The 27,126-nt window shown below is 44.4% G+C and overlaps 1 protein-coding gene across 9 annotated transcripts in view; it reads right to left on the bottom strand.

Annotated features, from left to right (window-relative positions):
* Nucleotides 1–27,126, bottom strand: part of PTPN13 (protein tyrosine phosphatase non-receptor type 13) — a 981,974-nt gene that overhangs the window by 404,821 nt on the left and 550,027 nt on the right. For all 9 annotated transcript variants that reach the window (XM_086961883.1, XM_086961888.1, XM_086961886.1 and 6 more), the window contains 2 exons: nucleotides 18,222–18,329; nucleotides 7,789–7,920 (listed from right to left, as the gene is read on the bottom strand). In XM_086961883.1, the coding sequence (XP_086818009.1) occupies nucleotides 7,789–7,920; nucleotides 18,222–18,329 (240 nt within the window). The remainder of the gene's footprint in view (nucleotides 1–7,788; nucleotides 7,921–18,221; nucleotides 18,330–27,126) is intronic.

Below are 27,126 nucleotides of genomic sequence, written 5' to 3'. Positions count from 1 at the left end.
AGCTCCGTCTATACTACCTGCATGATGCAGGAAAGCAGTTCCGATGAGCCACAGAAGTTCTTGGTTCCTGGGTGAAGTGCTGGCAGGGCTCCCAGCTGCAGGACAAACCGTCTTTTGGTGTCATTGTCAAAGTCAATGGGCAGGGTTGGCGCAAACTCAATTGATGGATCTTCTGTTTTTGCTTTTTGCAACTCTTTGCGTCCATCTTCTTCTTTCAGGTCGGCAGGATCTGATTTTCAGGCACCTGGGGCTCCCCTAAGTACTGTATTTTGGTGTGCTATGGGAGTGTAGGGTTATAGCCAATGGTCTACCTACACTTGGGCTCACCACGCCCCATATATGACCAATTCCTGTGGAAAGTGGGTATAACCCGGTCTTATAGTTCCTACCTTTGCAATCACAAAGAAGGCTAACTTTGAAAAGTCACCTCCACTTCAGTTAGACCACCTTAGGGGTGGTACTAGCCTGGGGGTGGTTATGCTATTCTGATTAGCTACATTTCCTGCCTGTTCAGGTTCTAAAGGGCTATGGACAAAGAGGATCAGCTTCCTCTTTGAAGCTCCCCTGCTTTGAATGCTAGTCTTCAGGTCAACCTGTGGGAGGTGGTGTAAACACCCTCTGCCTTAGCAGGCTTTCGTTCTGGCCTCCTAAGAGCAAAAGGCACTCACCCTCGGCGGTTAGAAACTTGTTTCTGGTGGCAGGCTGGCAAAAACCAGTAAATCAGAAAACAAGTAGCTGGTAAGTTTTCAGGGGGCACCTCTAAGGTGCATGCCATAATATTGTCTTGTGTGCATGATTTAAAAAATCCAATACTTGCATCTGTGTGGGATTAAGATGTTTGATACCAGAATCCCTATTTTCAGTGAAGCCATCAAGTAGGTGGGGAATTAGTTTTCACCAGTGTCCAGCACATGTACTCAAATTGGCTTCCCCGTTCACTTGTACAGGCAGCAACATAGCTGACCAACACAGGGGCACATCACTGCTCACGCAGATATGTCCTCAAGTGTAGTATAGTCCATCCTCCCTTAGGGTTGTAAGGCCTGCTGTAGGGGTGACTTACCTACACTGCATGCAGTGTCTGCAGGCATGGCACACAGGGATGTGGAATACAAAAAACCACCACGAATGGCAGAGAACACTGCGCACTGTGCAAATTTAGTCCAGAGGGACTCTCTCTTTAAATCATCAAAATGATTCAAAAACCATTAATAATTCAACACAATTATTCAAACACTTTGTCATTCTGCTATTCAAGCAAATATTTAATACATATACTGAGTGGGTGTTAAGGTTTCCTTTTTCAAACAATAACAAAACACATGTCACTGGTTCATTGAAATCATGAAAACCAATACATTCTGCTAAACATTGCAGTGCAATCGTCCATACAAGTGGTTAACTAAGAAACATTTTGAAACATTTTATGGTGTGCCCGATGCATTTCGGGACTGAGGTGTCCCTTCCTCAGGGGAAATCTGGCTGAATGTTTCTACTCGCCAACTTGTATTGTTAAACTACAGGAATAGTGTTCAATGCTCTTTCAATACACCTGAGTATCAAAATTCGAGAGAAACCAGGATACTCGTAGAATGCGGCGCCCAAAATCGCCAGGCGTGTGTTTATGATATCCTCAATATGGTGTTTACACGATGTACTGGCTAATCTGTAGATCAATCAATTACGGAGCAGAAAGAATTGGATGTACTCCCTTCCTCTACTATTCTGTTAATGCGGAAATACATGATTTGTATTTCCGCATTAACAGAATAGTAGAGGAAGGGAGTACATTCAATTCTTTTGACTCCGTAATTGATTGGTCTACAGATTAGCCAGTACATCGTGTAAACACCATATTGAGTTTTTGGCGCCGCATTCTACGAGTCTCCTGGTTTCTCTCGAATTTCGATACTCAGTTGTATTGAAAGAGCATTGAACAATATTCCTGTAGTTTAACAATACAAGTCGGCGAGTAGAAACATTCAGCCAGATCGCCCCTGAGGAAGGGACACCTCAGTCCCGAAATGCATCGGGCACACCATAAAATGTTTCAAAATGTTTCTTAGTTAACCACTTGTATGGACGATTTGCACTGCAATGTTTAGCAGAATGTATTGGTTTTCATGATTTCAATGAACCAGTGACATGTGTTTTGTTATTGTTTGAAAAAGGAAACCTTAACACACACTCAGTATATGTATTAAATATTTGCATGAATAGCAGAATGACAAAGTGTTTGAATAATTGTGTTGAATTATTAATGGTTTTTGAATAGTTTTGATGATTTAAAGAGAGTCCCTCTGGACTAAATTTGCACAGTGCGCAGTGTGCTCTGCTATTCGTGGCGGTTTTTTGTATTTCATATAATTCAACACTTGACAGACTGCAGGTGATACACTGCAGCACCAGTGTTTGAAAATTGTGGACTGCGCTTCCAACCCCTCTTACTTACACAGGGATGTGTGCCATGTTGTGTTTTCACTTTTGTCTGCACCAAGACATGCAGTCTGCAGTGACAATCTGTATGTGGTTTGGTGAGGGGTACTTTAGAGTGGCGCAATTCGTGATGCATCCCTTAAGAATCCTTGTTACCACTTACTAGGGACTTTCAAAGTGCTTAAGGTATTGCAAATTGGGGTACAAATGCACAGTTTGGTGAAAGTGATCTGGCACTGGGGAACTAGCTAACAGGAACCTAGTGCACTTCTAGTTGAAATCACATCAACTACGAGGCAAAAAATAGGGATGACCAAGACACAAATAAGGGGGAGGAGGAGACCTTCTATTTCAACCTCCTCTAAATAGAACTAGTCACACAATGAGAAGTAGGAGAATATCAATTGCTCTTTTAAGAGAGGTAGAACTGGCAAAGTACAAATCTTTGAAAAACTGCCCTCATCCACAAACATTTGTGGCATGCTTCATCACACCTCTGCACAGACCAACGCACAGGGTTAAGCAATAGGGTGGGGGAGACAATACAAACATATAGAAAGGTTGGGATCATAAAGGGAGTAAGTGCAGACAAACTAGTTAAAACTGACTCCGGGCTATCCCAATGTCAATTTTATTAATGGATTCCCTGGTCAGGGCTAAAAGGTATCTCAATACCAGTGGATGGTGGTGAAGCGGGTACATTATGAACCATTCATCCCTCCACTCTGCAGAGAATTCGACATGTTTCAGCCGGATCCCTAGTCTTCCCCAGCTTTCTTCAGGACTATTAGATCCCCGTAATAATACCCTTCTAGTCTACCTTAATAAGTAGATTGATTACTAAACCTGTAATTTTACGTAGGTCCTGTATTCACACTCCACATAGGATCGAGTTTCACTAAAGTACCTGCTTGAAATGGCGCAGGAGCAGAGCGAGACCCTGTAGTCACACATTCGTCAAGGTAGGTCCGCCTCTGGCTCAGTGTCCCTTCCGTTGCCGGTTTCGTCTGCACTTAATCCCTTTATGATCCCGACCTTTCTACGTGTTTGTATTGTCTCCCCACCCGATTGCTCCCCCTGTGCTTTGGTCTGCGCAGAGTTGAGTTTAGCAGCCCAATGATGAAGCATGCCACACATTTTTGTGGGTTAGGTCAATTTTTCAAAGAGTTGTACTTTGCCAGTGCTACCTCTCTGAAAAAATGGCGGAAACCATAGCACTATCCTGCAAGTTCTGCTTCCCTTTCTTGTTTTTTTATTTGGACATCAACTTACCAGAGGACTTCGTAAGCGGAGGCAACCTCTTGCAGCAGATACAGCAAGGGCAGAGCGGGTTTGTGGCTTCGACTTGGAGCAGGGGTGTGTCTTATGCAAGGACCATGACTTATTTCTGTGTTCAGCAACCTACAGCTTCGCTTCCTGGTCCCAGATTGCCTTTGGCTGCATGACGGAGTCATGCCCCGAGCCGATACACCAGACACATCTGTTTCCTGCAGTTGTTGCCCAGTTTGAAAGCTGTAGTTTTAGGAGATATTGTTCCCTTGCAAACTGTATTTCGTTTTGAGAGTTTTAGAGAGACAGACGAAAGAGGGAGAGAAGCTTCAGATCTGTGTTTGAAGGCACAGAAAGGAACTCTTGTTGGGGCGCAGGTGTGGTGTTTGCACGCCATTCCATTATGGCGTTTCCAGGGTGTGGCAAAACCAGTGCATAGCCACAGAGCGCCACCTAGCAGAGCGAGGAAGCACTGCTATGAAAAGTTTCCAGATCCAGTCTGGAGTATGGGGAATAGTCTAAAGGTTAGGAAAAGGTACAGCATTCGGAATTCAACCTCAGAGGAGTAACTAGTGCTGCAATTTTGCCTAATTCAAAACTCATAAGCTTTAGGTGCCGGTCATGTTTGTAATTGGCATCATTTAAGCCTCACTGACCGAACTTCTCTGCAGGGTCTGCTCAGGCATGAGCTTTCAAATAGTGCAAAATGCCACCATCAGCAATGGACAGCGTACTAAAACAATTTAAAATCACCTCACACTATTTATTGTGCAGCAATTTTCAGCGAAGTAGGCTGGTGTTGTGCTTGACTTGTACAAAGCAAATAAACCACACATTTTCATTTTCTTTTTGCAAACATTACCAGCTATTTGTAATCTGAATTATACGCATATAAGATTTGGATTTGGTCTGTTCACTAGGGGGCAGTAGAATCGATCTAGGAAGTATATACAAAAATCAGCTGATTGTTGAAGAGCCCTCATTCTAACAATACGTGAATTCTTCATGCCTTTTGCTGATGCCTGGAGCTTTAAAGGGCAAGAAGAAATGTCCCTTAGAGTTGCGTTCATCAGTCAGGAAATCTGCAATTGCGTTGCTGCTAAATTTATGCTGCAGTGCCCTGCATGTTTTATCTGTAACTGTAAAGTTTATGGCAATAGTTAATTCACTTTTAAGTTAAGCAAAAGTTAGAGAGCACACGAGTATGAATGTTTTCGGAGAATATATTGATGTCCTTTTTTTTAGCAGGAGACTTTTTTTTAAATACAGTTATCTTATGAATTGATGCATGTACCAGAATAATCGGGGGTTACTTATACTCTGGTACCATTCTACTTTTCATACCCCTTCCACACCAGGCATTTCCATGCCAGCTCCTGTCCATGTTCGGAACCGAGTGAGGCAGTGAAAAGAGAAAGAAATTATGTTTTTAATACCAAGACAAAAGATTCTGTAATCTAAGGAGGTGGGGCATGGGCATCCCCCTTTTCACAGAAAAGATGTAGGGGTAAAAAAAGAAGCCGATTGCAAAGTGGAGTCAACCATGGCTTAATTTCTGGGCCAAAGCCTGACCCCACTAAAGCACTCTTCCATTAAAAGAGAGTTGGGAAATGATAATAAGAAAATAAGTAACAAGAAGTGTGCGGGTGGTGGGGGATGGTGGAATCAAACTAATTTGACAGTTATTTCAGCACAGGACAAACACAGGAACATAGTACACAACTGCAGCTAACCAGCCGTGAAGAAATGTCCCAGGTCGAATTTGTCCTAAAGAATCACACTGGGTTTGAAGAAATGGATCGAGTATCCCAAAGTAATGCATAACAATCCTCCGTGCACATAGTAATAAGAATGTCACTTACCCTGTAAGCATCGGGTTGTTGCGTTTAATGGGATAGATATACAAGTTTGGTCTACTGCTGCCATCTTGTGTTCGGCTTGGACGTTTGTAACTTGTGTTTCTGTGAAGTCTTTCAGATCACAAGGTATAGTCTCCTCCCTTAGTAGGGAATGCGCATGGGCCACGAATCGATTGTTAAGATTTATTTTATGATATGAATTTAGTTAATGCAATTTCGCCTGCAGAAAATAATATTCTGTGACTTCAGGGTAATATGAATCAAAGTCATCCAATTACAATATTAGTCTATGTTTACTTTAGCCTCTTGCACAGACTGCCACCAGGGTAACTATAAACACCGCCTGGCAGCTTCCCCATGACGACCACAAAATGTCTCCACAGCAGGCTCCTTGGAACACTTCTTAGGAGGCACGGAATACAGATGCCGGTCCTCATCCCTTACTTTTGTCCTTTATGAAAGAGGGATAGTATCCCCCAAAAGCCAGTTGGTTTAAATGTAAATGTTCTGCCAATATCACATATATTTTCCAACTGAAGTACTCATGATAAACTTATGACAGCTAACAACCTTCAAATAGATGTAAAATCAGGGTCATTTTTAAACAAGGGTGTTTTTGAAAATTATGACAGTTTAAAAGAACAATCTCTTGCAAGGAAAAAAATATAACAGTAATAAACATAAAACAATTCCTTGTGTAAAGTTGTAATTATTTTATGTTATTGTTCTGTCCAGAAGGTAGCATCACAACTCTAAAACTGTCAACGATACCCTTGAGTCTTGTATAACAGAGTAGGCCAAAACCCATAACACATTTAATGCTGTAAGGAGAGCGCTGTCTAAATACGGGTAACAGTAAGGGCTGCACTCAAGTTGTAGGCCAAAGGGCAGTTACACAAATGTTTCCTAATATGATGTACATATGTGTAGTGATAAAGTACAATGTTTTCGCCAGTGGGGATAGAGAATGAGTGCATTACCATCTACAGTCAGCCACTAACTAGGGGGCAGGTGTTAACATGAAGCAACATAGATATGCACAGGCAAAATGTCCTATCATCTCACTGGTGGACACCTGTACCCAGAATCATTCATGCAAGATTCTTGAAGACTGTGCTTCAAGATGGGATGCTAGATCTAAAGTAGTCTTAGATCTTTAACACCCATTTTTCAGTTTTAACTCCGTTTATACAGAAAATGTTCCTGTTCACCTCGCCTTCAAAAAAAAGATATTCAGTGTCCCGTGGTGGAACGCTGCATTTTGGAGTCCCCCACTCACCCATGCAACTAAGCAACTACACACACTGAATTTTCAGTAATTAATCTTTTACAGATGTAAATTTAAAACGTTCATGTGTATCTTAATGAGACATTCAATTACATTTCCGAAATTACAAATGAAAATGAGCACAGGAACACACCAAACGAAAAACATACTGCTTGATGTCTCTAACAGTAACTGTCAATCTGTCTTGGCAAAGTTAGTTTACTCAATTTTCCTAGTGGGTAATCTAGATGTAAGTATTTTAGCAGATGTACATACCTTGGTTCATATTATAGTGTTCATGCGTTTGTGCCAGCTTTCTGTGCCATGAGTGCGCTGTAGTATTACAAAAGAGGTCGCAGATGCTTGTGTGGCTTTTCTTCAATATGGTCGCACTTTAACTAAATGGGTGCTATTGCGATCCTAAAAAGGCATGCCCTCATTTTCATGGAGTAATGGCCCCCTGAAAAAGAAGCAATCCTTTCCCTTTTACACCTGTGCCATATTACAGATGCCAGCGAAATGGTAAAGAGGCCTTCAAGAGGTGTGCTGACTGTGCGCCACATAGAGGTGGTTACAATCAGTTCGGCCTCTGAGTGTGGCCTCTGTGAGGTGCCACACTGGTCCCCAAGTCCTTGCACAGGAGTTCCAGGGCAGGTGGGTGGAGTCACTGTCTGCACCCATTTGCAGGGGAGTCTGTCTCTTTTTGAAATGAAAGCAGCGTTGCAGTCTTAAGTGAAAGGCAGACCGGTGGCTTGAAACAGCTGGTCAGCATTTGATTAATGTGATCTTCCTTGTGCATGTAAAAGCAAATTTGCTGTGATATGGTGCACTTATGTTGTCTGCGGCTGACAAACACACTTAAGGGTGCACCAGGGTGCAGAGTGGGACAGAGCACCATATCTGTAATGTGGCCCTTTATGTTTGATTGACAGAGAAAGGGAGCACAATAGAGAATACCTTTGGAAACTTTGTCCTTGGCCTGAGAGATGACAAGTGTAACATCATCAGGAGCATTGTGCAGGATTTCCAGGGCTGAATGGTGGCTGACGCCTTCTAAGCTCACGCTGTTCACTGAAATCAGGCGATCTCCTGTGAAAACATAAAACATCCAGTTAACATAGACTTGTTTCCAAGGAAAGCACTTAACTAGGTGTTGGAAGAACTACAGAAGCTAAACTCAATTTCTGATGAGCTACACCATGCCTCCGTACTCTCTTTGCAAAACTTAGGCATGGTCTCCTATTTTAACCTTGCCTTGTAATTACAGGTGGGAGTAGAAGAGAAGAAGGAAGAGAGAGATCGAGCCATAGAGTCTGTGTGCATAGTTGTAATAGTCCTTCCCTCTACGATGTGGTTTATCCTGCTAGATTTGTGTCTTTCAGAACTGAGCATAAAGTCTCACATGCCCCATCAACAGTGATATGTCCAGTGAAAAGCAGCCTCTATTTCGGTTCATTAATTCATTGCCTATGTACTGCCCATGACCCCAAACTTTCGCCCTGATCTCCCTGTGGTACTGTAACATTTATTCCCACCTTGAACTCATTTGATTGGCAGCCTCATGGGAAGCCATTGATTTCTCACATTCTGTTGCCTGCTGATCAATGGGACTCTAGTGCCCTTTAAACTTTACTTTCCATAAAGATTTGAATATGGAAGCACTCATTATAAAGGAAACAAACCGCCTTCTCCTCAATATGAGTCCCATCAAAAACCTTTAGAACGTAGACGACATGTGTATACTTCCAATTTTGCACTATGTAAGCACAGCAAAATAATGATGTCATCTTTTTCCTAGCACAACATTGGATTTTGACTGTTTTGGTGCAGCAGTACATCGTTTCTGCATTATGGCCCTGTTCATAATGGGCAGCGCGCTGTAAAGTTTCTAACTACCTAAATGTAAATGTATGTATGTAAATGTATAGGCATTTATATAGCGCACTACTTACCCGTAGGGTCCCAAGGCGCTTCGACCGCTGCGAAACCCTTCCTGGTTTCCCTGAGAGATGGTCCCTTAAGGGTATCTCCAGGGTGAGACCAGGCATCCCCGGCAGTCTGGTGGGGCCGTTAGTGAAGATGAAGCAAGCTAATGCCCAGAGTTGCCGTGTGTGATCGCTGATCAGAGTGGGCACCGAGGCGAGAGAATTATCGAGTCCGCTGACCCTGGTCCAGAAACCTGCCGCGCCGGGAATCGAACCCTGGTCCCGGGCCGTCCTCTGCTCTCGGGTCTGCCGCCTCTAACCAGTGAGCCACACTACTTCACTAAAACAAACTTACATTTGCAGATCATGTAAGAATCTGCATATGCCCCTCATCCTTCAACAAATCATTAGGGGCAGTGACCTGGAACCGTCCTGATGCTGTCTTAACAGCAATTGAGAAACTGGCCTTCAGAAAACACTGTATATACTTCTGAAACATATTTGAAATAATTCCGTTTATTTTCTGTATTTGTATACAGCCCAAATATTCTACAGCTTTTCAACCCTAGAGGCTATTACACTGTGTGTGGCACAACCGAAATCCTGTTTATCATGTACTTATTCAGATACTCCTTACACTGGGCACATGGGAAGATGGAGTATACCAATAAATTGCGGACACTACATGTCCACAAAATTCAAGCACATATAGGGACTGGAAAAATGCAGTCTACATTGAAAATGTAAATCAATCAGATCTGTCCAGCTCTTACTAACTTCTCAAATGTAGTTTGAGGGCATCTTCTGGAGCAGATAAAAGGTCAAAAGCTGTGTAGATCAGCCTTCAGTTCTCTCTGTGCTTTTGTGATGCCATCTACAATATCTCTGCTATTACCACAATGACAACCACTGACCAATTACTGGATGCGGTAAACAAAGTTATCCACACATATTCCAATAAAGGTACTCCACTTCAACCGCTTTGGAAATACCACAAGCACACTTGGCACTTTACTTGTGAATAGCCCTCCAGATACACCAATGCAGCAAGGTTGGCAAACAGGGCCTCTTTCACTACTTTAAGGCCATTCTGATATCTTGGGAATGCGCCTCTCTAAACCAAAGTACACCTTCCACCCCAACCTACAATTCTGCACAGATCTGCACTTTTTCTTCATTATAACATATAAGCTATCTTTAAAATCAATTACCTAAATCATCTTTACATGACTATTTAACATCCCAAATAAATGTTAGCACCAGCTCTCTAAGGAATCTATAAATTCACTGCAAGTCTCTCAAAGATCTCTGTGAAAAAAAGATGTGAATTGCAAAAAACGAAATTCAATTTCTCCTCCAGTATCCTGAGCCTTTTGGAATCTGTCTTCGCCTCACAATCATTGGATGATTATAACAAAACTAAGAGAGGCCCGTAGTCACCTTAAGAAAGTAAAATGCGAGCTACGCACATGTCAATGGAACTTGTTCTGGGTCAAACTGCAGCACGACATTAAAACAAGCAACTCTGCCAGGTTTTGGTGTACAATCAATAGCGCATCTGGGCGCTCATCTAAAGTTGCCTCTTCGAGCATACTAGAGACAGAGTGGGTCGATTTTCTTTATTCTCACTTTAATGATCAGGAAGTGTACATTACCCACTCAAATCTCCCTTCTAGCCCCAAAGTGACACAAAAAAAGACTGTCCGGGAACCTGTTCTGAATACTTCAAATTCCCTAACGAACCTAGGTCACAAGATGACATCAATAAAAGAGCGTCTCTTGACTCAAAACAGCGTAAATTTTATAACAGTCCAGAAGGAAGAAATAGAAAAAATAATAAAAAAGGGACATAAGGACGGCGCTCCTGGTCCAGGTGGAATTCCTCAAGCGCTGTTTAAGGAAGATGTAACTTTTTGGGCAGCGAAATTAACGCCCCTTTTCAACTCATGCCTGCAAAACAACACCATACCGCCCTCTTGGCGCGGATCCATTCTCGCTCCAATTTTTAAAGGTGGGGACAAAACATCCCCAGGGAACTACCGCCTTATTGCACTCATCGATAATGAAGCAAAGTACTTTGCGGGAGTGCTGCTCAATTCACTTAGGGCATGGGCTGATGACAACTCTATAATTCCTTCGATTCAAACAGGATTCACAACAAACACCGGTACCTCAGTTAATCTTATGACCCTCTCCTGTCTGATTGATCAAGCGAAGTTCTGTTTCTGCCCACTCTATATGGGGTTCATTGACTTCCAAGCGGCCTTCGATAATGTTAACAGAAGTAAACTCTGGCATAAGCTGTCTAGACTAAATATTCCAGCGGTCCTCCTAAGAGCTATACAACTTCTACACCAGGACACTTGGGTGAGGATTAAGATCGGGGACGGTTCAAGATTGTTACGCCCAATTCCGACAAAAAAAGGCCTCAAACAGGGTTGTGTATTGGCCCCGACACTTTTCAATCTATTTCTAGCCGACCTCCCTAAAGCCCTTAACAAGGTCAATTCCCACGCTCCTAAACTATCTGGCCTGTCGTTGACCAACCTACTATATGCTGACGATGTGGTACTTTTAAGCAAAACAAAGATCGGAATGCAAAGACTCCTGGACGCTACTTCTGACTATTCAAAAAACAACAAGCTTCGTATTAATAATAGGAAGACGAAAATCCTAGCAGTGCACACTAGGAAAGTCAAGAAACTGTCTTGGGCTCTGAACAATGAAAGCATTGTCGAATCAAACTGCCAAAGGTATCTTGGGGTCACTTTTAACAACAATGAAAAATACAAATCCCATCTAGAAGAGCTAAAAAGGAAGGGTACGGCACTTGCTTTTGCAATTGGACTAATCCAAAAGAAGCTACAAGGTCCAACTCTGGCCCCCACACTACAGGTGGCTCAGGCAAAAATCATTCCTACCTTAACCTACGGTAGTGAAGCTTTAAAAGGATTGGACAGTAACCATCGGGACTCAATCATCACCAAGATCTACAGATCAGTGTTCAAATTAGATTGGAACTAGGCATCTGCAAACAACCAATGGCCAGAGCCATGTATTTTCTTGTGTGCTGTCACAAACTGAGGTTATCAAAGGAGGGAAGCCGAGGGCACCACTTGTGGGCCAGTATTGACAACAACTCATGGCGAGCAGGACACGACTATTGGTCAAAAGGTTTAACAACCCTATGCCTAAATGACCTCTGGAACTTACACGCTAGTCAAAAGGAATTCAAAAGGCTAGTGAAAATCAGTACCAAAAAACTGTCAATAGTGGAGGATAAAGCCACCCTTGCAAAAAGAAGCCATGGGTGGATGACCCTCCAATCTTATGCCTTGTTAATTCCACAGCCGTATCTTACTATACCTTTTAGTGCTCGAACGAAACTAAGTTTTTTAAAATTGAGACTGGGAGTTATTAACCTGTTGATTCATTGGCCTAAATGGAAAAGAGAACATGGAAGAGACCTATGCCGACTCTGCGGGACCCACAAAGAAGACATCATACATATCACCTGTCTGTGTCCAAAACTCCTGACAGAGAGACGGGGCCTACTTAAGCACCATTGGAATAGGAACATGATTAGAAGCTGTAGAGCAGCAGTTTTGGCCTGTTTTGATCCTAGGAACACTAAATTAAATTGTGCCCTAGTAAGATTTATGGAGCACGCTGTAAAAAAACTTAGCGAGGTGCCCACAGTTTGAGACTCCCCATTGCAACAAAGTCGTCAAGTTTCACTTGTTATTTCCAGCCCTTTTGGCTATTAATGAATATGACATTTTATATGAAAGCATTACCTGATATTGCTACCCATATTGATCTTTTTATGAACATGATATTTTAAATGTAATTTTGAAACCTTTCTAAAAATGTTTTGTATTTGCAATGGTTTTTTTAAATCACGCAATAAAGTCTTTTTACTTACAATCATTGGATGAAGACGCCCATGCAGGGATCTGGGTTGATTGTCCCTGGACATGGCTATATCATAGTTGACTTTGTTGAATCTAGTGTGACCTCGGAAAATACCTTTTAATATAACAGTTTGAATTGACTCCCTCAGTGTTCCGGCAAATCAGAGTTCTTTTTTTTAAGGTTCACCACCTGCCTTGAAATCATTCCTAACAATTAACAGTAGATTACCTCTTGCAAATCTTCATGTATATCTATGAAAAACCCCTCAAATGTCCTCTCACCCCTGCTGACTGTAAAACAAATCTCTATCTTCAATATCACCTTCATGTCAATCAAACACACACCTTTATAAGCAAAGCAGCAATAAAAAATAACAAAAGGAACACAGCCAACCCTACACCTTAGATTTCTGAAGCTCCATAATGACAATATTGATTCTCTTTTCATCACTGCTAAAGCCATAATAAACTAAAACATTCTAAGTTTTTGATCACCCTTCGCTAAAATGTCTGCGAGGCACCTCAAGCAATATCAGGAGTGTTAGTGCTAGCTTTAACTTTGAGACACTGGATGATCTGTAAATAGAAGCAGTCATTCTCCCTATAACAAATGTGTTGTACTCTTTTCTGTTACCAACAACCAGAGTTGGTGCAATAGATAACCTTCAGCTAAATTAGGTTTATTTACCATGTTATCAACATGCTATAAGCCAGCCATTTCAGGAGTCACTGGTGGATGGTGCCAAAATGTGAAGCTTGAAAGTGTAGGGATGCCTTGCGAACTACCTGAACAAATCCACACTGGTTGCTGGGAAAATCATGTTACCGTCAAACCCCTGAGCCTAGTTTATACAGGTTTAAAAGGCAAACCAACTAATGGCCTATCTATGCAGATCCATTGTTTCTTCACCAGCTGGTAAAAGCATTCTTGCTCTTACATCAGCTACCTGCCCACCCAATAGTGACACATTATCAGAAGAGAAGGTTGAGTTTTAGTAAGTGCATCCAGTTGGAAAACATTTATGTTTAATAAAAAAAAAAATAATCACCACCCTGTGTGAACTCACTCACTTTCACTTAGTAGGCTCTTTAGAATAAAGAACATACTTACGGGCAGGGTAGGTCTGCACAACATGCAAATGATAACATACTAACATCTTGCCTAAGTCACTTCATTATCCACAGAGTTGTACTCCTCTTCTTAGGAAGGAACAGACCTCATCACATTTTTAAATTGTGGGAAAAGGGTACCGCTCTCTTTTCCATCCCCTGATTTTGAGTTAGACCCAGCTCAACAGCATATAGTCGTATTCAGTTGAAATACACCTTGAGCAGTATTTTTAATGGTACAAGGTGTACACTAGCCTAATGAGGCACCCACTGAGGATGGAAGAAGTTTCCTACAAGACAACAGCTTCGCTTTCAAATCATCCTGTTTGCAGGTTTATTATGTTATGTTATGTTAATAACTTTTATTTGGCGCACAGCTGCCCCAGCGAAGGGGCGTCCTGGCGCCTGATCAGGTACCACAACATAACAGGTAAAGCTGAGCAGAAGGGAATCAATTAACAGAGGCGAACAGGTGGGTTTTGATGGCGCGTCTGAAAAGAGTTAGGCTGTTTAGGGCACAAATGTGTACAGGAAGGGAATTCCATAAATCAGCCGCCAGAATACGAAAAGAGCGTCCTCCCATCCTGCTCAGTCTGAATCTTGGCTTAATCGCCAGATGGTGAGATTCAGACCTGAGGGACCGCGTAGGGACATACGAAGAAATAAGGCCCGCAAGGGCGGGTGGAGAGGAAAGCTTCAGGATCTTAAATGTTAGACAGAGAGCCTTAAATTTGATTCTCTGTCTGACCGGAAGCCAATGAAGGGAGGTCAGAACGGTGGAGACGGAGCGTCGTCTCGGAAGGCCCACAATGGCCCGTGCAGCAGCATTCTGCACCCTCTGAAGCCTAGTAGCCTCAGCCTGATTAACTCCAAGCAGCAGGGCACTCCCGTAGTCCAGCCGAGAGAGGATAGAGGCCTGAACCACCAGTTGCCGCGTGGGAGGGTCGAAGAATTTGAGGACAGGTCTTAGTCCTCGCAGGATACCAAAACAGGTAGCTGCAGTCTTCTTTGTATGGCTGGTGAAAGAGAGGTTGGAATCCAGCCAGACCCCTAGATTTTTAACTTCGGCCGCTGGAATGGGAGACACCCCCAATTCGGGAGGCCACCACTGGTCTCCCCAAAGTTCCGCCTGCTTCCCTAAGATCAGGACCTCGGTTTTCTTAGCATTAAGCTGTAGGCAGTTGTTACGCATCCAATTAGCCACAGCTATAAGTCCTGCACGGAATCTGGGCGCATTCACCTCAGGGTCCCCACTAAGTGTCACCGCCAGCTGCGTGTCGTCGGCGTACCATGTCATGGTAAGGCCACATTGCCTGACGACAGCGGCCAGCGGTTTCACATACAGATTGAACAGTGTGGGGCTTAAAGCAGAGTCCTGAGGGACTCCCAGACCCAGAGAGTGGAAAGAGGACTGGCCAGGTGGAATGGCTACTTTAAAAAACCGGTCCGAGAGGAAAGAGCGGAACCACTGAAGAGCCTTCCCAGCGATACCTACTTCCTCCAAACGCCGCATCAAGATGTCATGAGACACCGTGTCAAACGCGGCGCTCAGGTAGAACAAAAGGAGCGCCGCAGTCTGCCCCGCATCCAGCACTGACCGCAGATGTTCAGTCATAAAGAGCAAGGCAGTTTCAGTGCTGTGCTGCGAGCGAAACCCATTTTGACTCTCGTCAAGAATATTATTACGAGCGAGATGGGCAGACAAGATGGAGTTCACGTGTGCCTCAGTGACCTTAGCGGTCCAAGGCAGGAGGGAAATAGGCCGGTAATTCTCCGGGAGCAAGGGGTCAAGGTTGGGTTTCTTCAAAATAGGGCTGACCACAGCTTGCTTCCAGGAGGAAGGAACCACGCCCTCGCTAAGGGAGAGATTAATCAGGTCCAAGATGGGCTCACGACAGAGGGGCGGGAGGAGAGTAAAAAACTCCGGCTTCAGCGGGTCTAAGGGGGACCCAGATTTAATTTTGAGGCTAAGAGTGTCAAATACCTCGTTAGACATGGCCGGCAAGGAGGACAGAGTTTCAGAGACCGAGACCTTCACAGCACTAGGAGCATCCCCGGGAACAGATGGTATAAATCCTCGATAGATTGTCTGCACCTTCTCGACGAAAAAGGATGCCAAGCTTTCACAGTGCGAGTCCGTGCAGATTTCACACGAGATAGCCCGTTTCCCCATCAGGTCTTTAAGTACCTTGAAGATTAATTTGGAAGGGTTAGGGCTATTGGAGAACTCAGCTGCGTAATAAGCAGCCCGGGTTTGACAGATAGCTCTGTGGTAGATCTTGAGCTGGGCAAAGTACTGCGATTTTAGCAAGGGATCAAAGGATTTCCTCCAGGCCCTCTCTGCTTGCCGGCAGGTTCTCTTAAGCTCGGCAAGAGTCTCATTGTACCAAGGGCTGCGGGTTTTAGCGTGACATTTAGACCATCGCAGGGGTATAAGAGAATCGAGGGCGGTGAGGACCCAGTTACAAAACTGTTCGTATCCCTGTTCCACATTCTGTAGTCCGCCTAGGGGCTGTGCCTCCAGTATCCTAACAAACTCCTCCAGCTTGAGTTTACGCCAATTGCGCTTTAGGATCTGTTTATCCACAGGTTTAAGCTGTGGGTTATCTAAGGGACATGACACTTTAACCAACATATGGTCCGACCAACCCACCGCCATCGGGTCAGATGTTCTAGCCCGGACTAGGGTGGTGAAAAAGGGGTCAAGTATATGTCCTCCTATATGGGTGGGGGAGGTGACTAGTTGGTTAAGTTGCATCGCTTCAAGGTCCACTAGCAAAGAGCTGATGGGTAGAGATGACGTCTGATCAAAATGTATGTTTAAGTCACCTACGATGTTAAAGTTAGCACAACTAGGAACCAGCGAGCTAACCACATCTATAGGGCTGCCTTGAAGGTGGTGTCGTTCCCAGGTGGACGATAGATAAGCATGCCACTAAAGGTAAATTGATGACTAACCTTTACCTTAAAAGAGGCGCTTTCACACATAGGAAGATCCTGAGCCTTCCACTCAGCCGGGAAGCAAGATTTAGTCGCCATGGCTATACCACCTCCCCTAGTTGCGCGGTTCAAAGTGAACACCGTATAGGTAGAAGGGAAAGCCAGGTTTATGATGGCAGTGTCAGCATCCTGTAATCAAGTTTCGGTAAGAAAAATGATATCAGGAGAGTCCGTATCTATCATGTCCCGGATTGACTGATAGTGCTTGACCAAAGATCTAACATTCAAGCTCCATATATTAAGTGATCGCTCAGTACAGTCAATGTGAGTGCCGCGGGCAGTCTCTTCAATAGGGCGCACCCCAATGGGTGAGGCCAGAGAGAAACAGCCGCAAGCACAGTCATAAGGTCCCGAGAGTGGAGGTAAAGGGACATGGTTGCACACCGGAAGACTGTCTCTGATAGAAAGAATATCAGCACGATCGTACCTGAGCGTCACGATGTTACACATGATGGTAAAGTGGCAGAAGGCCAGAGTCCATAGCCCGCACCCGCTACCTCGACGCGGACGAGCGCAGACGGGCAGGACTCTGGCACGACTCCGGCTAAGCGACGGCGTCCCACTGCGCGTTCCCGCTGCGCGGGAGAGGGCGACTTTAAATAGGCGCCTCCCTGAACGCCTCGAGCGTCGGGACGCTCCAAAATGGCGCCCGCGCTACAAACACTCACCCCAAACTAAGATGGCGCCCAGGAATCCAGCCCCAGGGACCCGGACCCACCGAATGGCGGTGCGTTTTCCTGAATTAAATGTGAGTATGGGGACAGCCCAGTCACAGGGATCAGATTAAAATCAGGGGAGAAGTTAAATCAACAGAACCAAAATACACAAAAGGTAGGTTTAAAATATCGCAAATATCGCAGCTCGCTAGCAGCGCGACCTGCGCTAGTGCAGCAATGATCAGGGCGAAGGAAAACAAGAGTACGCCTTAAATAGGCGCCTCCCCGAACAACTCGAGCGTCGGGACGCTCGAAAATGGCGCCCGCGCTACAAACACTCACCCCAAACTAAGATGGCGCCCAGGAATCCAGCCCCAGGGACCCGGACCCGCCGAATGGCGGTGCGTTTTCCTGAATTAAATGTGAGTATGGGGACAGCCCAGTCACAGGGATCAGATTAAAATCAGGGGAGAAGTTAAATCAACAGAACCAAAATACACAAAAGGTAGGTTTAAAATATCGCAAATATCGCAGCTCGCTAGCAGCGCGACCTGCACTAGTGCAGCAATGGTCAGATTCACAGATCCAACAAATGCACAATATTCCCTAGCCTCAATCTGGGAATTGCCTTCTAAATTCCTCCCCTCAATGGCATGTCTTTTCAATGCACACCAGACCCTTAGATATCTAGAGACAGCTTCATTATTTGAGTCACACTCTCCAATAAGCTAATCTAAAGTTAACAGACTCATCTCCTGCCAGGTCAATCAATTATGAAATCATACCCGTTTTTAAACACCCATCCAAGTGTGCTGGACCTCCAGGAATAATTGAGCTGATAAAGATGCCAAGGTCTAGTTTGCCGGCATTCTCACCCCCTGCGATGTTGAAACCTAAACAAAATCAAAATGGTTATCAAGTCACTGATACTGGAGGCCTTAGAAACATGTTTACATTTACATTTTTCTGTAATGTAGATATGACAGTATAGCTCTTCTTTAATGTCTTGCAAATTATATTGCATTGCAGAGGACCACACAGCAAAAGTCATGAAAAGAACTACATGTGTTGCACAAAAGACTGCAGTAATACATTTGGATATTATCTGCTAAAGCACTAATGTATGAGTGTAGACACAAAACAAACAATCTCACAAATTGAATATCCAGAGTGACCTATACAGTAAGGGGAATAGGTATGCTGAGCACAGAGGTAGACATGAGAGGTGGTGCCTGATTGCTATAGCACCAGCACACAATTCACCACTTTAGGATCAACAATTGGCAACATGTGGGAGGTTTGCTCAGATACAAGAGGCATGGGTTGTAACTACCATGTCCAATTACACAGTGAGAAGGCACAACAAGAACTGGAGACATGGACTGTGAACAAGTGTTGATCCTCCATTATATGATTATACTGCTCATGTCGTCCCATCCAGTAAACTTCAGGTGAACTCAGAAACAACTGAATAACTGACATAAAAAGAACTAGGATACCACTTTCTCATATACAATACAATACCCTTCATAATATTCACTCAAGGAAAATAAACTTTAAATTATGTAGATCCAGCTCTCTGTAAGTTATGTTACTGTGACACTTAAACGATATATATTAATGTAATAATTTTTCAGAATAGAACAGAACCATAACTTTTTAAGAAGCATGTAGGCAGAAGGCTATCTAAAGGAACAAAAAGCCCTCCTAAATACAAGTCAAAGAACACAGAAACGTTTAACTATTTTCCAATGATCCACCTAAGCTGACTAGAATGTCCAAACAACCTACCAGCACCTCGTGTGCCTACAATCAACACTAAAGTTTTCTCTTTCACTCAATCATCAAAACAAGTGGTTTTCAATCAGTGTAAAACCTATGGCAGGCAACTGCAGGAAGTCCATTTCAAAATTGGGTTTTCATACTTCTCGAAACTGATTCCACCCAACCAAAATAATTGTTTAATTTGAATAGTATACTGAAACACATCTGTAACTCAAGTTTGATTTTTGACTACAAATTTGCAACAGAGAGGAGCATTTGTAGTTGTTAATTTCATTCTCTATTAGTGTAACCAGACGTACCATAGCAAATAATTGACAACCTGACAGCTCAAGATGACATTCTAAATCCCTTGACAAGTCTTTGTAAAAATAACACCATTATCTTGTGGGGCAATCCCATGATGAATTAAAAGGTAAATGTTACTTAATCTGTAAGCATCTGTTTTGAAGCGTGTAGTAATGTAGATTCACATGCTCTGCATACTCCAGCCATCTTGTGTTGAACATTTTCAAGTTGTGTTTTTTCTCAGAATTCTTTCTAGTCAGGAGGTATAGGGTGACTCCTCCCTTAGTTGGTAATGCGCATAGGCAGTTTTTGATTTGTAGAAGAATTAGTGCCGGTGCATGATGCTCTGCTCAGAAGCTCACCAAATACCAAGGTTGAATTGTCTTAAATTCACCTCATGCCTCTTTAATCCACTTCCAGGCCCTCTCTGCTCCTTATCTCACTCCTCCAAGCCCCGGTTAGCTTCCTTTTTGACCTTTTCCATTTTTTTCTTCTTCCGTCTTTCTGCTTTGTATGTTTTTCTCTCTCTTACTCTTGGTTAATATCAGGGGTGGAAAAGTAAGTGTCGGCTGGAGACAGTACCAGTATGCCTTACGGCTCCTGCACACTGAGTCTAAACAGATGACTGCCTGCGCAGTGTCCAAATATCTTTATTGGAGCTGGTGCATTAGATCCAAAGCGATGGCGTGAATCCCTTGTCTTACAATCTACTCTGTTTGGGGTCTGATTTTTATTGCACATGGCTTTTTCTAACATGTCACTATACTTATCTGTCTATATAGACCACATTTGTATTGAGTGTCTTTTCTCCTTTAGACATATGGCTAGTCTGTGTTGTGATATCTTATAACAATTTAGTTAAATCTGTACACCTGGCACCTTTTTAGGTTAGCTCTGAGATTTAGCATTTTCATTCTACAGACTTATATATCCTCTAAAAGAGCTGAACTTATAAACTGTGATGAGATTGGCGGTTAGAACTCTTTCATGTGTTTTATTGTATTTTTGTTGTTACTCATTAATTTGTATATGTGTCTTGTGCTTTCACAGTTGAAAAATAAACGGAATAGAGTATTTGATTATGAACTGTCAGTCCCCAAAAATAAGTATTGGTGGGCCCTCACCGGCAGAAATTAGGCACTGTACAAGGGCTCCCATGTTAGATTGTTTTTTTTGCACAGTGAGTGATATGGAGTGGTGAGTGAACAAAGTATGGGAATTGTGTGCATTGCAAAAGTTGAACTAAGAAAGGGAAGAGATATGTAATCAGAGCCATATGCTTCCAGAAAGGAGGGTGTGTTCATGTTAATCTACAGCACTACACGCTACAAGCAGATGCTTACAGGGTAAGTAACATTTTCCTTTCATAGCATATGTTGCTGTACATACAAAAACCCTACATAGACTTTAAGCAGTACCCTTCTATAAGTGGTGGCTAGAATGATACAGATGTCTGAAATAAGGTCCTAAGCACTGTCTGGTCCACCATAGCTGGTTGTCTGTCTAGGATATCCACACAATAGAGTTTAATGAACATGTGTGGGACTGACCAAGTAGCTGCTTAAAATATGTCGGCCAGGGGACCATTTCTCAGGAAGGCCAAGTTTACAACCTTTTTCCTTGTAGAGTGCACCCTGGGTGTGGCAGGGAGTATTCTCTTGGCTTTGTGACATAAAGTTTAGAAATGCTTGAGTATCCATCTAGCAATGAAAGCTTTAGAAATAGGGGGGGATCCTTGAGAAAAGCAAATGTGCTTTGCAGAAATTCCTGGTCCTATCGATATAAAACATGAGAACACATTTAACATCTTGGATGTGGATAGCTCTCTTTGCTACCGAGTCTGGTTGGGGGAAGAAGACTTGGAGCTCTATTGTTTGGTTAAGGTGAAAAGGGGAAACAAACTCATGGAGGAACATATGGTTAATTCGGAGTACTATGCTGTACTTGTGAACCTGAATCAAAGGTTCCTGTAGCATGACGGCTTGCAATTCATAATGCATCTAAGAGAAGTTAATGCAACGAGAAAGGCCACTTTCCAGGAAAGATTCTTGAGAGGACAAGCACGTAAGGGCCCAAAAGGAGAACCATAAGTCTGGTGGGATCTATGTTAAGATTACAGAATGGGGCAGGGGGACCTTGAAAGGAATGACCCTTTTGAGACCTTCCATGAAGACTTTAACTATGGATATGCGGAAGAGGGAAGAACATTCCCCGTTTTGCACGTAAGCTGCTATGGCTCCTAGGTGAAGCAGTATCAAGGTGTAGGACATGCCTGACTTTTGGAGATAGAGCAATTAGCAGATTATATCTTAGAATGTACATTTTAGGGGGTCCAGGTGTTTGGAAATGCAGTAATGAACAATTAGTTTGCACTTTGCTGTATGGCAGGCACATGTAGTTGTTTGCGGTATTCTCGTAAGTTGGCCATAAACTCCTTTGGGAGAGATGTAGGTAACCAAACTTTAGGACATATTGGTGTCAAATCATTATATTGGGCTGATTGAGGTCTGGGTGCCTGATCTAGCCTTGGCTCCTGGTAAGAAGGCCCTGACTGTTGGGGTGTTTCTTGAAAAGACTGATTAACATCTCAAATAGTATTGGGTACCAGGGCTGCTTGTCCCAGGTGGGGGCTAAGAGGATGAGGTTTTGAGAAGATTGTTGCATCTTCTACACCTCTAAGGAAAGAAGTAGGAGAGATATAAAAGCATAAGTAAAGATCTCTAATCAGTTCGGACCAGATGTACGGCCCTACCAATTTGCGAGAAGCAACCTGCGTCGTTTGGCGATATGCAATTTAGGACTCGCAAATAGGAATGTACAACAGTGTCGCAGACACTGTTGGCGATTACTAATGGGTTCGCAAATTGCCTGCCTCATTAATATTCATGAGGCAGGTGCAATTTGCGACCCCATTAGAAATGGATAGCACTCCCAGGGATGGTGGTCTGCTGGGGTCAGCAGTAAGTCTGGGCGATGAACTCCACTCCGCTCGCGAAGTTTGCAGAGTTTTCCACACTCCATGTTACGTGGAGATTTTCCACTCTTGCGTTCGTCAATGTCAAGTTGGCGAGCGCAATCAAGGAAAATCCATCTCCTGATGAGATTTTTCCTCGTTTGCGGTCTTCAACATCAAGTTGGCGAGCGCGGAAAATCAACCTCCGGCAAGATTTCTCAACGCAGGTGTTCAGATTTCTCATTGCCAGAGGTTGTGTATGCTCGCAACCACTTGCGTTGAGAAACTGTCTGTTCATGTTGAGAAAGTTGCAGCTCGAGTAAAAATCTACTAGAGCGGCAGAATAGAAGCAGCGCCCACTTGCGCTGTGCATGATGTCGTTCGCGATGATTGCACAGTGCACACAAGCACCTAGCACTATAAATCACTACAAACTGTATTTATATAACTCACTCCGCTGCTTGCGGAGCTCCGCGTAGCACAGCTGAGTTTTTTTTGCACTTCGCGGGGTTGCGCGAACTCCGCCCAGGCTTAGTCAGCAGACCACCATGTATGTGACTGCTTTTTAGGTCGAGGACCAGAAATGCTGGCTTGCCAGCTTCCGGTAGGAGATCTTATGTCTCTTAGTAGTGTGGTTTAACCCGCCTCTCTCCTCCATTGGCAGGCTTCCTAAACGGAGGCCAGCCATTGGAGGAGAGGCCCATCACTCTAATTTAGCCCCGTCTCTTTCGGATTCGGGGGGGTGTGTTTTGCTGTTCTTTAGCCGGTGACGTCATCTGTCACTCAGAACGCAAAACACGCCCCCGAATCCGAAAATTTTCGGAGCTTTGAGGCGCCATTTTTCTGCTCGGTAAACCAGGAGAGGACATGAGGTCAGTGTCCTGCCGTTTTTTCTTTTTGCCTTATGCCTTCTAATTGTGCTCGTTTTCTTGACTTCTGCCCCCTGATTGCTCCATAGAAAATACAATGACACTCAGACTGAGGGTCGCAAACGCCTAGATCACACTGAGTTAGAGCGAACTGACGAATACCACACATGGCGTCAGCTACATAGAAAACACAAGGACGCTCAGACAGAGGGTCACAAACGCCTAGATCGGTCACTGCCAGACGAAGACCACGCACAGATACCCATATCACACATACTGTCAACAGGATAGGATCATAGCGTCAGCGGCACAGAACTAAAGGTCAGGCATGGTATCACGCGCATAGATAACACGAACAAACACCAAGATCACACAGTGACAGAGCACCCTGTTAAAGATTAGACATGGTGGCGGATTCACAGACACCAGACCAGGATCACACTTGGTGTCAGAGTCTCATATAGGATCTGCTGCACCGCTGAGTAAAACTCGGCTCACCCTGGGGCATTGCTGGAAGAGACCAAAGCAGGGCATGTTCTCTTAGCGCTGTGCTGGGGAGAGGTCCCATGTTCATCCAAGATCATACACTGTCAGACGAAGATCACACAGAGTGTCATCCACAATCAATTGTGCTGCAACAACCTTCAGAGTGGGGGAGGGAGCTAGAGGGTGCTGCCATTACTGTTAGCGAGTGTGAAAAATCTGTTTTACACAAAGAACAAGTGAAGCAAATCAGCGCGGTGGGAGCGGCGTGTGTCCCAGGGTGCATTTTAGCGCAGTCTGTCCTGAATATACAAGTGCGGGAGATTCACTGTCATTTACAAAGGCGAGAAACCATAACGTCTGGAAATCGGGGCTCAGCATATATTTTTCCTTTGCTCCTCACACAACTAAAGTTCCTTGAAAGTGTCAATATCACATACGTAACACACACTACGAGTGGCCCGTTAATGTCCGATCCCGGTGCAAACTCCTGTTTGCATCGGGATCGGCATTACGAGTTGTGTGATGACGAGCACGCCCTTGCAGTTTTCCCTGTATAGGTTCCAGCATTTATAGGGGGGAAAGGACTGATAGTATGAGAATCGTTACTTCTTCCCAGTTATTTTCCCTTTTGTGGTTGGTGATGAGGCTTCACTTAGTCCTTTTGTTGGACTGCGGATACGACATAACGTGCAGCTTGTGATATTTATTGCATATATTTCTATTTTTTTATTTAGGAAGTGTGTGTTGTTGGTATGCCTTAGACTGTCATAAAAACACAGCGTTGTTCACTATTTGGCTTTGCACCCGAATTTACTGTACTTTATTGTCACAGAAGCTCATTGTTGAATTTATGGCTTTCTTGCACACTGTAGAAACGTGTGCGATCATGGACTGTCTTAAAGATCAACCAAGATAGTAGCCTGTTATGTTCCACTGCTATTGCTGACTTATTTGGTTATCATCAGTGTTTGAGAACATGCATAGTTTGTGTCTTTTAGTGGCAGCGTCCATCTTATCCTGCCATTTTTACTTGGGAGCATCATCTTAGTTTCCTCCTGATATGAGGGACAGATACAACAAAAACAGCTTAATTGGCCATCTATTAATAGTCAGACATGATCTATTAAGAAGCCCAATCATTAATAACTAGCTAGAACGATTGCATTTGTCAATGTTTGTTTAACCTAAACCTTAGGTGACCCATTTCATTAACTCAAATTGATTGAACTTGCTTTTTATCATGGCCATGACAGGGTCTTTTGCACAGAGTCAAAACAGTTGACTCCCTTTTTAGGGCGAGTCTTCAAGGCGGAGCAAGCTGGCTGGTTGCAGAAGACATATTGGGGCTTACCAGGAGCATACAAGAGCTTGAAGCATGCCCAGTGCTCACCATTGGTTGCCTTTCCTGTCAGTCTCATTTGGCTGCTTCCTATTGAATTTCTTTTTGTGAGTCTTGTGTTTGACCCTCCCATGAAGCATAGCATCTTTACCATTCCTTTGAGAAGTTGGCTTCTATTGGTTAGCCAGTGAATGGGTTTTAAGGAACAACTTTTTCATTTTTGTTTAAGCACTCCGTGAGAGTGTATGCTTTTTCCAGCTATCTCCCTGTGTGCTTTTCTTACCCCACGCTTTCTCTGCCCATGTAGTACTCTCCCCTAGCAGCACTTGCGCTGTTCTCTCTCACCTGTGTGCTTCTGCCCTCACCTGCAATCCACGATGCTCTCTTTCACCCGTGTTCCCTCCATGCTGCTACACCCCATCCACCGACTGTGCTTCTTCACCGCTCGCTCTCTTCCCAGCCTGCTCCTGCTACCTACACATCTATCTTTTTTTTCTTCAAAAGCACTATGTTTAAAAAAAAGTTTTCACACTTCCTTTTTTAATTTACCGATCCATTTCAGGTGAGTAAATAAAAAGCATAAATATTGTTTTGTAGGTGCACACTTGTGTGTTGAATTCAAATGCACACCTAAAAAATAATTCGGCAGGCACATCAGTGCATCCGTGTTTTTTAAAGCCATGCTGCATAGTGCATACCCCCTGTGATGCTATCCAGCCTGGCTAAAAATCAGCAATGCAAATAGGTCTTTAAAGGTTAGGCCTATTGGCTTCGTTAATCTTTGTATTATTACTCTTAGGAGGCCAAATGCATCGAGCAAATTTTACTGAAACCTTTTTAGGTCAAGGGATCGTCGCTTCTCACTGCGAAGCAGTGAGGGGGCGGAGTCCCCCTGGCTGTGCTTGCTCCCCTGTCCCCTGGCTGTGTTTGCTTTGCTGCCCCCTCACTGTGCTTGCTTCGCTGCCCCCTCACTGTGCTTGCTTCGCTGCCCCCTCGCTGGGCTGGCTTCCCTGCCCCCTCGCTGGGCTGGCTTCCCTGCCCCCTCGCTGGGCTGGCTTCCCTGCCCCCTCGCTGGGCTGGCTTCCCTGCCCCCTTGTTGTGCTTGCTCTCCTGTGTGTGTATGTGGCTCTGGGTGTGTGTATGTGGCTCTGGGTGTGTGTATGTGGCTCTGGGTGTGTGTATGTGGTTCTGGGTGTGTGTATGTGGTTCTGGGTGTGTGTGTGGCTCTGGGTTTTGTGTGTGTGGCTCTGGGTGTGTGTGTGTGGCTCTGGGTGTGTATGTGTGGCTCTGGGGGTGTATGTGTGGCTCTGGGGGTGTGTATGTGTGGCTCTGGGGGTGTGTATGTGTGGCTCTGGGGGTGTGTATGTGTGGCTCTGGGGGTGTGTATGTGTGGCTCTGGGGGTGTGTATGTGTGGCTCTGGGGGTGTGTATGTGTAGCTCTGGGGGTGTGTGTGTGGCTCTGGGTGTGTGTGGCTCTGTGTGTGTGTGTGGCTCTGGGTGTGTATGTGTGGCTCTGGGGGTGTGTATGTGTGGCTCCTGGGTTTGTATGTGTGGCTCTGGGGGTGTGTGTGTGTGGCTCTGGGGGTGTGTGTGTGTGGCTCTGGGGGTGTGTGTGTGGCTCTGGGTGTGTGCGTGTGTGGCTCTGGGTGTGTGCGTGTGTGGCTCTGGGCGTGTGTGTGGCTCTGGGTGTGTGTGTGGCTCTGGGTGTGTGTGTGGCTCTGGGTGTGTGTATGTGTGGCTCTGGGTGTGTGTATGTGTGGCTCTGGGGGTGTGCATGGGTGGCTCTGGGTGTGTGTGTGTGTGTGGCTCTGGGGGTGTGTGTGTGGCTCTGGGGGTGTGTGTGTGGCTCTGGGGGTGTGTGTGTGGCTCTGGGGGTGTGTGTGGCTCTGGGGGTGTGTGTGTGGCTCTGGGTGTGTGTGTGTGTGACTGGGTGTGTGTGTGTGGCTCTGGGTGTGTGTGTGTGGCTGTGTGTG

This window comes from Lissotriton vulgaris, chromosome 3_1, assembly GCF_964263255.1.
Source record: "Lissotriton vulgaris chromosome 3_1, aLisVul1.2, whole genome shotgun sequence".
Lineage (NCBI taxonomy): Eukaryota > Metazoa > Chordata > Amphibia > Caudata > Salamandridae > Lissotriton > Lissotriton vulgaris.
Note: the sequence above shows the minus strand (reverse complement) of the source record. Positions and strands in the feature narration are given on the sequence as shown.